Genomic DNA, 13313 nt, shown 5'->3' on the forward strand with positions numbered 1-13313 from the left:
GACCTACACATAAAACATTCATTCTTAAGTGCAAACAATAATCACTATTCTGAACCTTGCTTGTTTCATTTAAAAATATTTCTTGGTGATCTTTCCATATCCGCACATTTATAACTCTATAAATTCTGAAAACCACATATCAGGCCATGACATGGATGCACAATTTCACACATAACACCAAAACTGCACACAATGTCCTTGATTGAACAGAAATAATTTTGTGTACACGTGAGAGTACACAAATTTGGATACAAATATCTATGGATAATTTCATGGAAGTAGAATTATGGGTCAAAGATTATTATTTTAAATAATTTAAGATGTTACTAAAGTGCTCTTCAAAGAAATTATATTCGCTTACTTTTTCAGTGTGAGAAAGTACACAATTTTTTTTTTTTTTTTTTGTAGAGACAGAGTCTCACTGTACCACCCTCTGGTAGAGTTCCATGGCATCACACTCACAGCAACCTCTAACTCTTGGGCTTATGCGATTCTCCTGCCTCAGCCTCCTGAGCAGCTGGGACTACAGGCGCCCGCCACAACGCCCGGCTATTTTTTTGTTGCAGTTTGGCCGGGGCTGGGTTCGAACCCGCCACCCTCGGTATATGGGGTCGGTGCCCCACTCACTGAGCCACAGGCGCCGCCCCAGAAAGTACACAATTTTTTATAGCCTCACTATCGCAAGTCTGTTTCTGCATTACTAATATATTTTTTTAAAAATGAGATGATTGGTAATCCATCTCCTCCAATATTTAAAATCACTATATATATATAAACTATATATTTCAATCAGATATACTTCCATATTTAAATTTTCTAAAAGTTTTCCCATTGCATTGCATCATCCATTATGTGCTATGATTCATAGACACTATGGATAAATCCAAAATTTCTAAACTATAACAATGAGGGGACATTGTTCTAATATGATGCATAAGCAATTTCCTGTGCCACTTTAAATGTACACAGATTAATATCTTTAATAACTGGAAATATATATTAATTTACTTGAGACAAACGAGGCAAAACTAATCATGCATTTAATCAGTTTGTATCCCCCCAAAGTTGAAAAGCTCAACCTGGAATAACCATCCAAATTTCAAATGCCACAAACCAGTGACATTTGAACATTGAGTTTTTGTTTTGACTTTTTAGATACATTTCCTCATAACTACATGACTGTGGACCATATGAAAGTAAAATTTTAATCTAATGTTGTGTATCTGTATTAGATTTCTATTGAGACCTAAAAAAAGTCCTCCAAGTTGCAGCTTAAACAACACCTCCTTATTATCTCAGTTTCTCTAGATCAGAACTTCTACTTGGCTTACCTACATCCTCTACTTAAGATTTCACAAGACTCAAATCCAGGTGTTACTGACTAGACACTTAACCTAAAATGCAACAGGGAAGAAACCACTTCCGAGTGTATTCATTTTGTTGGAAGAATTTGTTCCTTGCTATTTTGAGGCTGAGGTCCCCAATTCCTGGCTGTCCATCAAGGCCCCTCACGTCTTCTGGAGGATGCCCACATTCCTTATTATATGACTTCTTCCATTTTCAAAGCCAACAACAGCATGTCAAATCTTCGTGCTTTTAATCTCTGATTTCCTCTTCTGCTGCTATCCAAACAAAATCCTCAGCTTTTAAAGTGTTCCTTTGACGGGGTCAGGCCCATTAACCTCCCCATTTTAAAGTCCCATAATTTGGGACTTTAATTACATCTGAAAATATTTTATTACTTAGAGGAATATTGAAAATTCAGAGGGCAGAGACATCTTTAAAATTATACCTACCAAAATCTCAAATGCCAATAGTATTAAGCAAAGGGTGCTTCACTGTAGATTATGGCTTCTCTTTTCTATTCTTAAACACATAGAAAATAGTGATAGTAGCTGTGGAAATAACAAGGGAACACTAGTAACATTTAATGAAGCCATTTTACTATTACATCTTGGACATGAAATGTTCTTTAGTCAATTCGGACAAAGAAATAGACAAAGGGTACCACTGACTTTTCTAGTTCTGGTTTGCAGAGAGGCAGTTGGTTTTGATTCATCTCTTATAGTTTAAGAAAAAGAATTGTAATAATCCTGCAAAAACTTCAGTTATTTTAAACACACAGACATATTTTTAGCCAAAACTATCTTCAATTGTTACTTTTGTTAGCGTCTGTGAGAAATATAAAGATAAGTAATAAGGGAAAAGGAAAACCATCTATTCTATTTTACCGGCTATGCATTTTAATTCAGTTAAATGGTTAACACTCTCAGTGGACAAATTGATAGCTCCCAGAATGACCACAGAGTTATGACAACTTCGCACAAGGTTAAGTTATTTAAAATAATAAGAACTATACCACAACACTGCTATAGAATAGAAGGTGATAAAATACAGGAGACCACGAGAGAGTATACTTCAGTGGATAGCCTCAAAAAATCATTTTTGGCCTCAAGTTTAACTCTGAAGGATACTAAATGTTATTTAAAATTAGTCCATATATACACACATTGTTATAATAGCAAACAATTATTGGTTACAAACTAAGATGTTCAGCATGTATTAATAAATAATATTTTAGGAGCTGGGGATAATAATTATTCCAAGTCACGAAGCAGATGAGAGAGCTTAAATAACTTGCCCTCGGCCAACAGCTGACTCCTATATCCTGTGCTATTCCACTCCATTATCATGCTTCAAATACCACAGGCATGCCTTTCTCCTGTTTTGGAATGGAAGGAAATTGTGTACAGACTGGACAGAGAAGACAGACTGGACAGATCAGTATTGTCTTTTTGTATGCAAAGTGACTTCCAAATGACAAAGGGCCTTCTTTCAAGTTACAATAAAGCAACAATTTCTGTGGTCTTCCAGATATCTGGCCTCCAGAAAGTCAGAGAAAAGTGGATTGACATCCTTAGAGCCATGAGTTCAAAGGAGATTCCTGGCAGGCAGTGTTGACTCATGCCCTGGGCACAACAGGCTTAGGGCCCACAATAATTTTAGGAACCTATGAAAATATTTAACTTCTCTTAAAACAAAAACAGAACATGGTAATAATAATAATAAATATGCAATTATATATATGTATGTTTAAATTCTCTTAAAACAAAAACAGAACATGGTAATAATAATAATAAATATGCAATTATATATGTATGTTAAAATAAAAATAGTACATGGTAATAATAATAGTATGCGATAATCATTTAACCTGGATTATTTTCTTTCTTACAGCAACAAGCCACATAATTTTAATATTACTATTTGTATGAAAGGGGCCCATGAAAGTCATAGTGAGGCCCTGCCTTCAAGAACAGCACTGATGATATCAAGTCTCCCACAAGTAGCATAGAATATCTTGTTGCTCTCACAGCCTTCTCTGTATACCATTATTATGACAACTGGGGTGGGGGGGTATATTGTAGCAAGGAATTAAAATAAAATTAAATAATAAACTATTAGGATTAAAAGGGCACAATTATGCAAATGATATGGTGCTGATTGACATTCTCTTATGAATTACGATTTCCTACTCACAAGGTTACTTTGCAGATGTTCACCATGAACTCAAGGACAAAGGACTTACTACAATAAAACTGAAAATGTGACAATGATAATTTAGTGATCCTAACTACATCATGTTTAAAGGGAAATTTAATATGCCTCACATTCTTTTTTTTTTGTTTGTTTTTTCCTTTCTTTTTTGAGATAGAGTCTCATTCTGTTCCCTGGGTAGAGTACCGTGGCATCATAGCTCAAAGCAATCTCAAAGCCTTCTGTTCAAGCGTCCCTCTTGCCTCAGCCTCCTGAGTAGCTGGGACTACAGGCGCCCACCACAATGCCTGGCTAGTTTTTCTATTTTTAGTAGAGAGAGGGGTCTCTCTCATGCTCAGGCTGAACTCCTAAGCTCGGGTTATCTACCTGCCTCAGCCTCACAGAGTGCTAGGATTGCAGGTGTGAGCCACTACACCCAAGCATGCCTCACATTTTTAACTGACAATTCGAATTTTAAAACTGACCTCTAATTAAACACAGTCTATGTCTTTTTTATAACCCAACTTTTTTTTCCTATTCAATAGCTACTCACATTTATTTTTCTCTAAATGGAACAGGTTATTTGCCAAGATAAAACACTGTCTTATATTTCCCCAGAACATACTGTGTATTAACACTATTTACAGGTAAAACATTGTCTAGGCTAACAATTCCTATGTAAGCCTTACTGATAATACATGCTTTTCATATATCAAGACTATGATATATTGTGCTAACCCTATGAAAATCTTGAGCTGCTATAGAATTAATGATATTTTCATAAAGTTGAAACTTTTTGACAGCAGACAGTGCCCATACATAGTATCATTAGGAGTGTCAATCTGACATTCTTTCTTCCTCTTTAAATCTGCAGAACTATTGTCTTTGTTGTTATCACATAGCTCACTTTTCATAATTTGCTTAAAATGATTGAAGACTCGTACATGGACAAATGCCACAACTGTGATCCATGACACACAACACAGCTTACAAATTTGCAAGTTAATCCTACAACTTTTTAAATTACTAAAACAGAGTGACACGTCATTTCAAATCTCTTTGCTTCACCTTTGAAAAGCTAGAAAGACTTAATATTTAGACCGTGTGATCAAAAGACAGCGCTAACCTTTTAGATTTTAATATCTGTCTTTGGACGAATTCGCAGGGTGGAATAAAGGCATACCTTTGATGGTGCATACCATACATTCTTTTATTTTTTGTATCCTATGACACTGCATTAGTTACATAGATGGCTCTAAAAATATTTGTTGAACTTAATTTATCTGACCGTTATCAGTCATATCTGATTTCTCTCTGAAGAATTTTATTTACCAGTTTAATTAGCTGAGGTTAGTTTTGTAAAAGCCATCGAAAAATGCTAAATTCTAATATATACCAAATTGTATTGCACCAGAAAAAAAGGCAATTAAGATTGGTAACACGGAATAGTTTAAGAGTGGAATTTGTGATAAAACACAGAAACGAGGTGTTTACTTCTGTTTTGTATGGGGATGCTTGCTGACTGAATTTTGAATGGGCTACTACTGCCATCATGTGTTGGAATACATTCTTTTCAAGTCACACAGATGCACAAAATCCCACCAAAATCACCATGTGTTTTCAACTTAAGAACGTAATGCTCTGTATAACATAAAATATGCCATCTAGAGGCATTTTTGGAATTTCCAAATGCCAACACTGTTAAATACTTCCCAACACAGTTGTTACCAGTGAATATGAAAGACGTATTTTTACTAAATTTACTTTGTATATATGTGGTAAATGGACTCTGAGGAGAACCCCTCAATTATTTTGCACCTCCTGGTTTCCTAGTTTTCATAGCTTGGTGTAATGCCAATGCCCCTACCCTGTATGCTGGCAGGATCAGCAAACCTTCTAGCCAATAGCAGTTGGCAGCAGTGATGGATGACACAACATCAAGGCCATGTCTCGATGTCTACACCTATACTTGTATCTTTATGTCTACCTTGCTGGGAAGAACTAGGGAGATTCTCTTTGCTGGTTTGATGAAGTGAGTGGCCAGGTTGAGGAAACTCCTCGCAAGGAACTGTGGGCAGCATCTAGGAACTGCCCTTGGCCCCTAGGACACGTGGGCAGCCTCTCAGTCTTGACAGCAGCCTACAAGCAACAGATGGAAATTACGTAGGGCTCTCAGTCACAGACCCACAAAGAAATGATCTGGGAGTCAATTTCCCAGAACCCAGCTCATGGATGAGAACCCAAACCAGCCAACATTTTGATTATAGCTTACTGGGATACGAGGAAGAGGACCAAGCTAAGCTGTCCTTTTAGCCCCTGGCCTCTAAAACATTGATATAATAAATGTATGTGACTCTAAGTAACCAAGTTTGTTGTTATGGGAAAATAGAAAACTAATAGACTATAGAACAACATGGTAAATGTGTTGTATTATAATATTGAATCAGAATATTTTATTTTGCAGTATTTAAAGAATATGGACCAATTAAAAAGAAGTCTTCATGTTGGTCAATGGGTGCAAAGTTATAGTTAGCTAGGAGGAATAAGTTCTAGTGTTCTATTGTACAACAAGGTGACTAGTCCACACTAAAATATTATATACTTCAAAATAGCTAAAAGAGAGGATTGTGGTTGTAAATGTTGACATCACAAAGAAATGATAAATAGTTGAAGTGACAGATATGCTAATTAGTCTGATTTGATCATCCCACAATGTATATGTGTATTGAAGCCTCACATCGTACCCCATAAATATGCACAATTATTTTTCAATTAAAAAAAATGAAACTATAAAAAAGTGTCTAAAAATTCCTCAATTGAATTTTTGACTGTAGTATTTAATATGTCCTGGTAGTAAATTTTCTTGAATGGTTTATCATTTCATAACAAATCTGTATTATAATATAGACTGTCTTCATTCCATTTTGAGTCAAGCAGAAGAGGGTTAGAATAACAGCCGAAGGCACAAGTCTATTAGCCACAGACCCTGGAGACGACAAGTGTCACATTCTGTACTTTGAGTCAAGCAGGCTTGTCCTCAGCAAACCACAGAGAAAATGAAACAGAATAAAGTCTGTGAAGTCTTCCGGCCCCAAGGTAGCAGTTGGTGTCCTAATATAAGAACCCCCATACTGTTCTCAATTTTTAGCCAGGGATGTATAAATGACCTTTGCTAGCTTCAGGGCGTTCACACATTTTGCCTCTCTGGCATTAATGGAGGCTTGTATAGACTGAGGTTCCCAGCAGGCAGTGATCCATTTTTCACAATTCCACTCAGCACAGGAAAGTAATAAGGAGATAGACTCCAAGATGATTTTCTCCATGATCAAGCCTGGTAGCACTTTGTTGATGTTTCTACAAAGTGGGACACAAAAAGAATACGAAGGTAGGGATGGCTAGTTTTGCCTAAGACACAGGTATCTTTGCATATATAATATCGCCCCCTTTTCAAGTCCTCAAATATTTAATTGTGACAATGATGACAGTTACTAAGGACGTATGGGGTACCTGCACTAAGTTATTATTATTATTATTATTTTTTACAACAGAGTCCTTTTATTGAAGAGCCAGCTGGCATCTGCCTCAGTGTTCCAACATGGGGTTTCTGAGACCTGCCCTAAGTGATTAAGGGGTGAGGTTTTTAAGGCCTGGTCTGCATCCTGGTTGGCACACAGGCTGTCCAGGGGCATCCGGATAGGGTAGCAAGCAAGCATTGTACAGAAGCAGAATTTTGCAGTTAGCCATACATCATACATCTTTGCTTTAATTTTTCCCATACATTTTAGTTCCAGTACTTTTGTCTCCATATATATGTCCATATATCTTTGTCTCAGTATTATCTCCACCTGGTATTCTCTAAAGGTTAGTCCGGGGACAGTGGGTTTGTTTCCCAGGCCCAGGAGTTAGTCAAGGAAGAAGTTAGGGAGTACTTTTCCATCTATCTTGGGAGTGAACCAGACTTATTCCATTTTATTGAGGGCTTGCAGCCCAGGAAATTGTCAGGAGTTAACTGGTATTTTTCTACATTAACCTAGGCTTAACAGGTGTATAATAAATACTTGGGTAATAAGTACAAGTGTATGTATAATAAATAAAATAATCTGGATATGAGTCCAAGGTCTTTCTCCTCTTATCCAGGAGTCCTTGAACAACTCACTTAAACTTTCTGAGCACAGTTTACTCACTTACAAAACGGTGATATAATACCTTATTGTAAAGTTGTATAAGGATTAACAATACCAGAATTCCGAAAATAAAGCCTGACCCCAAGTGAGAACCCAACAAATAGTGAATGTTTGTTTTTCTCTGCCCTGTTGAAGCACAGAGTATCTTCACAGGACAGGTTAAACATTGCCAGTCCCTGAGCTGAGAAACTTGACAGTATGTGACAGCCCTCTGCCTCCTGCAGGTGGGCTCTGGGGTCATTCTTGCTTCCTTATGCCTGGCACCCAGAGTACCAGTATGAGTCCTGGACCTGGGTCACTAAAGTAGCAGCCACCCTATGCTATAACCCCAGTCCCCATTTTGTCTTTTTTCATTTGCCTCTGTGATTCCTGGTTTCTGCTGATTCTGACTCCAGTTTCTGTTCTATTCTGTTCTGAATGTGTGTCTCCTGAAAATGGAAACCCATTCAACAAATCTTGCACAAGTTTCCATGTGGAATAGAAAGATGGCAAAAGCATGGGTCTGTCTTTAAGGGACTCACAACTTGGTGGTGGAGACACCCCAGGTACACAGAAAAATTACAATCCATAGTTGTAAGGGCTATCACACAGAGATGCAAAATCCTCGTGGCAAACCTGGGGACAGGGTAACCACAGCCTTCTTACCCTCTCTGCTCTGAGAACTCCATGTTATAAGCCCTGAAGCTTTGGGAGGGGCAATGAACTTTGCTCTTTTTAATGGAAAGGGAAATTTTCTGATGGTGGGAGAATCTGGTGGAAACAGGGATCAATTGTTCATATAGTGGCACAGCTCCAGGCTTTCTCTCTGTTACAATCCCTACCTGTCATTCTCCCAAAAAGGGGGAAGAGCTCCCAAATGGGAACACGGCAGAATGGAGACAAAATTAGGCCACCAGGCTAGATCATGTCTGGTGGGACCAGATAAGTCCTTTCTTGGCTTCTTCCTATCTCTTTATGTTTGGGGTCTGCTCTACCCATCTATGAGATCTATCTACCTCTATTTCTATCCCTATCAATTTCCTAGATACTGGTGTGATATAAAACTCTGGTGCCTGATACAGCTTATGTCCTTCCAAAACAGCAACATGGGAAGGACAAACAGGAAGGAATCACAGGGCAGGCTGCTGAGGTCTGCCTCTAGGCTGGGTAAAAAAAAGGCTCAGTGTTCACAGGTGGTTTGGCTCAACTAGGGTAGACCCACAAGGAAATGTAGGGACCACAGCCCATGTAGTAACTAAGACTGTCTTCATCTTCTGGACCGTAGAAGGACTGAGTCCATTCACAGCAAGCCCTGGTCAGAGATTCAAACCCTGGATATGTCCTCCAGAAGACACCATCTGGAGCTCCCCACCCTTGAAGCTCCAGGTACAATGAGCTCAATGCCAAGAACTGAGTGAAAGCACAAAGCCCTTGAGTATTGGTAAGGGGGCGTCTTTGCTCATCTCCTCTCCTTCCAGGTACCTGCTGTTCTACATCTGTCTCTGGTTTCCACCACTTTCTTCAGATGTGAGTCTGTCCTCTTTTGTGAGCTCCATAAGAATGCCTCCTTTCACCTGTGCACATGCAACTGATAACCTTGGTGGGAGCTTTCATGGGGGAGTGGAAGTGAACGCACATTACCACAGAAGCAGCGTCCAGCAGGATGGTGGGCATCATATCACCCATTCCTCAGGCTCTGTGCCCTGAGCCTCACTGACCCTTCAACTCCCAGCATCTCTTGTTCAAACCTTTCCCTCCTGCTTGCTTTCTTTGCCTCTGACATCACCCTGCCAATTGTCCATAGGAGCTCCATATTTTTCTCCTCCTACATCCAAAACTATAGAACCAAAGTCATGAACTCACTGAAAGGAACAAAGGACTTGCCATTTAATATTACCTGCCCTCTTTACAGATAGATGTGAATATATAACTGTGTGGGAAACTGAATCCTGACCTTTAGCATAAGACTCACTTCCTACTTGAGAGACCTGGAGAATCACTAGAATGGCACGTGAGTTGTGTGCGTGTTCGCACTAAGTTCTTTAAGGAATTACAGTAAGTGCTCACATCATATCATAGGTTCTTGGAACTTGTCATTTTAAGCATAATGATATACAATGAAATGATTTTTCCCTCATCAACATTATAAAGAAATGATTTTGAAATGAGCTTATTTAATGCGATACCTTGCAGTATGCAGTTTCCAAGAACCTATCCAGAACAGTAAGCCTATTCTTGTATCTTGTTTAGGCCTTAACACTAGGGAACATGTGCCAAACTATAGTCGTGATATGGTAAGGAATTTGAGGCTTATATAGGTTAGGAACTGGTGAGCTGAAGTTGAATCCTAGCCAAAAAATGTATACATATTTTAAGAAAGAAAAAAAAACCTGTATTAAATTCATAACATTCAAGTCGTGTTTGACGTCTGCAATTACAAGAGGTGCTCTCAATTGTATTTATATTTTGTTCTTTTGTTATCAGTATATGTTATAATTTTAATGCAGTTTTTTCCTTTCTTAAAATGTACACTTTTTTGGCACCCTCTGTGTTTAAGTCAAAACCAGGATAATTTAAAAGCTCATAATGTATGTGAGGTAAGGTTAGTTAAGGAACAAAAGACATGACAATTAGAATACTCCTATTCTCAAGGAGAAACCCACTAACTCAAGGTTAGTTAAGGAACAAAAGACATGACAATTAGAATACTCCTATTCTCAAGGAGAAACCCACTGGTGATAAGGTTACCTCTATCAACAGACGTATGTATGGTATATTACAATTACCAAAGTATTTCCCCATATGTATGACATTTATGTATCTCAAGAATCCTCTCTAAGCTGGGTGGGTAGTATCTATAGCAGTGTGGTAAGAACTTAACTCTGATTCAAACAGGCTTAGGCTTAAATACTAGCCCTGGAATTAATTCATCAGGCCCACGACTTTGGACGAATTAACCTTTCAGTTCCGAAAATGTGAAATGTGGTAAGAACACCTATATCTCAGTGTAGCTGTGAGGATTTGCACGAGCCCACTGTGCCCTGTCAGTATGTGCAATAAATGCTGTCGGTCGCATTTCATGTACCATGAATCCCATCTTCCAGGACTGAGAACAGCTGGCACTGGCCATAAGGTAAGGAGTAGGCCGGGTTTACTGACTCCAGGAACCTTCCTTTATTCCCTAAGACCTTCCCAAAAAGTGTAGAATGTGGGTTTTACAATACACAAGATCTCCCACCCCCACCGGGGTCTGACTGAAAAAGACCATGTTCAAAATCTCCTGCCTCAAAGTGATAAAAAGGGTTCAAGCGAATTGCCTCGAGCCTCATCTGAGACACGCAGACAAAATCAGCCCTTCCCCTCCCCCTGCAAGAATTGCGTCACAAGCACCCTGTGAAAGCTCACGGGGCACTTGGTTCTGGTCAGAACCCCGCCTCTCGCACCGGGAGAACGATCTTGATCCCAATTGGCTGTCGCCATGGGCAACCAAGGACGCGGTGCGCACGCCAGGGTCCCAGCCGGTATTTAAAGGCCGCGACTGCCCGCTCCGCTTCAGTCGGGCCAGGACGGCGTTGCACCTGGGTTGAGAGGGAGCAGCAAGGTAACGCGCAACCCCCTGCCTCCGCGTCCCCAGCCCACGCCTCTGCCGAGGCGGGTGTATGTGGGACCCGGGAGCGGGTCTCACTGTGTGTCACCCATCAACACCTTCCTCCCCCACCATCCATACCCAGCCCCAGCCCCACCCAACACACCTGGGCGAGACAACGCGGGTGTGAAGGACAAAAGTTTATGACAGACAAGCGCGCAAGCAGAGAATAGGAACGCCTTCGGGAGAGGAAGGCCTGATCCCTGGGACAGACACGTGGCGCTGCGCGAAGAGACACAGGGTGACGAGGCTCTAAAGACCGTCCGAACTGGCCAAACGTCATAGCTTCTAGGACGCTACCATTTAGACCTCTCGGAACACCCTGAACCATGACCCAGACCCTCGACACAAGAGAGGACCCTCTTAATCTGGGTGGCGGCTGGGCACCATCAGCTCCCTTACGCACCTGGTCGTCCTGCCACCGAAGGCGCAGGGGCGCCCCGATATACAGGCGACGACACCGCTACGGCCCCAAGGCAGAGTACGAGCCTCCGAGGAAGCAGCCAAAGCATCAATATGGCCCGGGATCTTGGTTCCAACCACCACCCCGAAGGCCCAACTGGGCCGTGTGCTCTAACTGGGAGCGCTGGGGAGGGCCCTGGCGCCCTCCTCCGGTGGGATTCTGGAAGCCCCCCAGTCCGATGCAAGTGATTCGGGTGTATGGTCTGAATCCGTTCTGCCTTTGCTGCTGCTCCTGCTGGCGCGGGCCCTGGAACCCCGGCTGGGCGAGACCTCCAGGCAGGAAGAAGCGCTGGGGCCGCAGGGGCCGCCGCCACCCTCGCCGCTCCTCCCCGAAGAGCCCACCGCCGCGGGTGGATCTGGGCACACTGTTGCGGCCGGTCAACTTGTGCGGGTGGCGTGCACCTGGCATGCGAGCGCCGCAGAACACCACTCAGTTCATCATGAACCAGATCTACGAGGATATGCGGCAGGAAGAGGAGCTGGGGCGCCAGCAGGAGGCGATGCGTGCACAGCAGGCTGAGGCCCGCGGCCAGGTCTCTACAGGCGGCGGCTCCGGAAACAACGCGCCCCTCAGCGGCAGCGAGGACGACGCGGAGCTGCAGGAAACGCCGTACAACTTCGTGCAGAATCCCTCTCTGCTCGTATTCACACCTAGGCCGGAGGAAAACCAGTCTCCCACGCCGCAACCGGTGGAGGAAGAGGAGAAAAATGAGGATGAGGAGTGTGAAGAAGAAATGTGCCATAGGAAGGAGGAGGAGAGTGAGGAGGAGGAGGAGGCGGAAGAGGCTGAGGAAGATGAGGAGGAGGGGGAGGGGGAAGAGGCCGAGGAAGATGAGGAGGTGGAGGAGGAGGCTGGCTACTTGGAGGAGGGCGAGGAGGAAGAGGAAGAGATGGAGGAGCTGGAAGAGGAGGAGGAGGGGCTGGAAGAAGAGGAGCAGAAAGAGGAAGAGAATTTGCCCTTGGAAATGCCTTTATCCATCCTAGTGGGGGCTGAAGACGAGAGAGAGAACTATTTCAACTGCACTTACTTAAGCCCAGAACAGATAATTCCCCAAGGGCCACAGGAAACTCTACTCATGGTACAGGACATTAACTGTTAAACATCAGGAAAGGGATTGAGGAATGGATGGAACTGATTTGAGGCTAAATGGATTAGCAATTTATTAAAAACTGATTACAAAGTGAGTTCCATTAATAAGCATATCTATGTAAATCCCTTCTTTGGCCATTATAAAATATTTGAACATTGATGTGTTTGTGTATGACTATGGGTGGGGGTGGGGGAAGTTTTCAAATATAATTTTATTGAAAGTAATTAAAGGCCAAAGATTTTATTACTACAGCTTGAATATTTTCATGTGGTGTTTTCTCCTGTAGACAATTGAATGTGTTTTTTAAAATTCTGGCAATGCTGAAAGAAAAAGTGTTTCTTTTTGTAACAAATTTCTACAACTTTAGAGATTTTGACTGATGTTTGAGAAGCACATGCCATGACTATTGAATGT

General features: G+C 41.5%; 1 protein-coding gene across 1 annotated transcript; it reads left to right on the forward strand.

Moving 5' to 3' along the window:
* The first annotated feature begins 11675 nt into the window (after positions 1–11675).
* On the forward strand, positions 11676–12908 carry CCER1 (coiled-coil glutamate rich protein 1). The gene has a single exon (XM_053582254.1). It carries the CDS (start codon positions 11676–11678, stop codon positions 12906–12908), a length of 1233 nt encoding a protein of 410 aa, XP_053438229.1.
* The last annotated feature ends 405 nt before the right edge of the window (positions 12909–13313 follow it).

The sequence above is a fragment of the Nycticebus coucang genome, chromosome 3 (genome assembly GCF_027406575.1).
Source record: "Nycticebus coucang isolate mNycCou1 chromosome 3, mNycCou1.pri, whole genome shotgun sequence".
Taxonomy (NCBI): Eukaryota; Metazoa; Chordata; class Mammalia; order Primates; family Lorisidae; genus Nycticebus; species Nycticebus coucang.

What these genes read in the sequence shown, in the direction of transcription:
- CCER1 (XM_053582254.1), top strand. Translation starts at nt 11,676, where the DNA reads ATGACCCAGACCCTCGACACAAGAGAGGACCCTCTTAATCTGGGTGGC.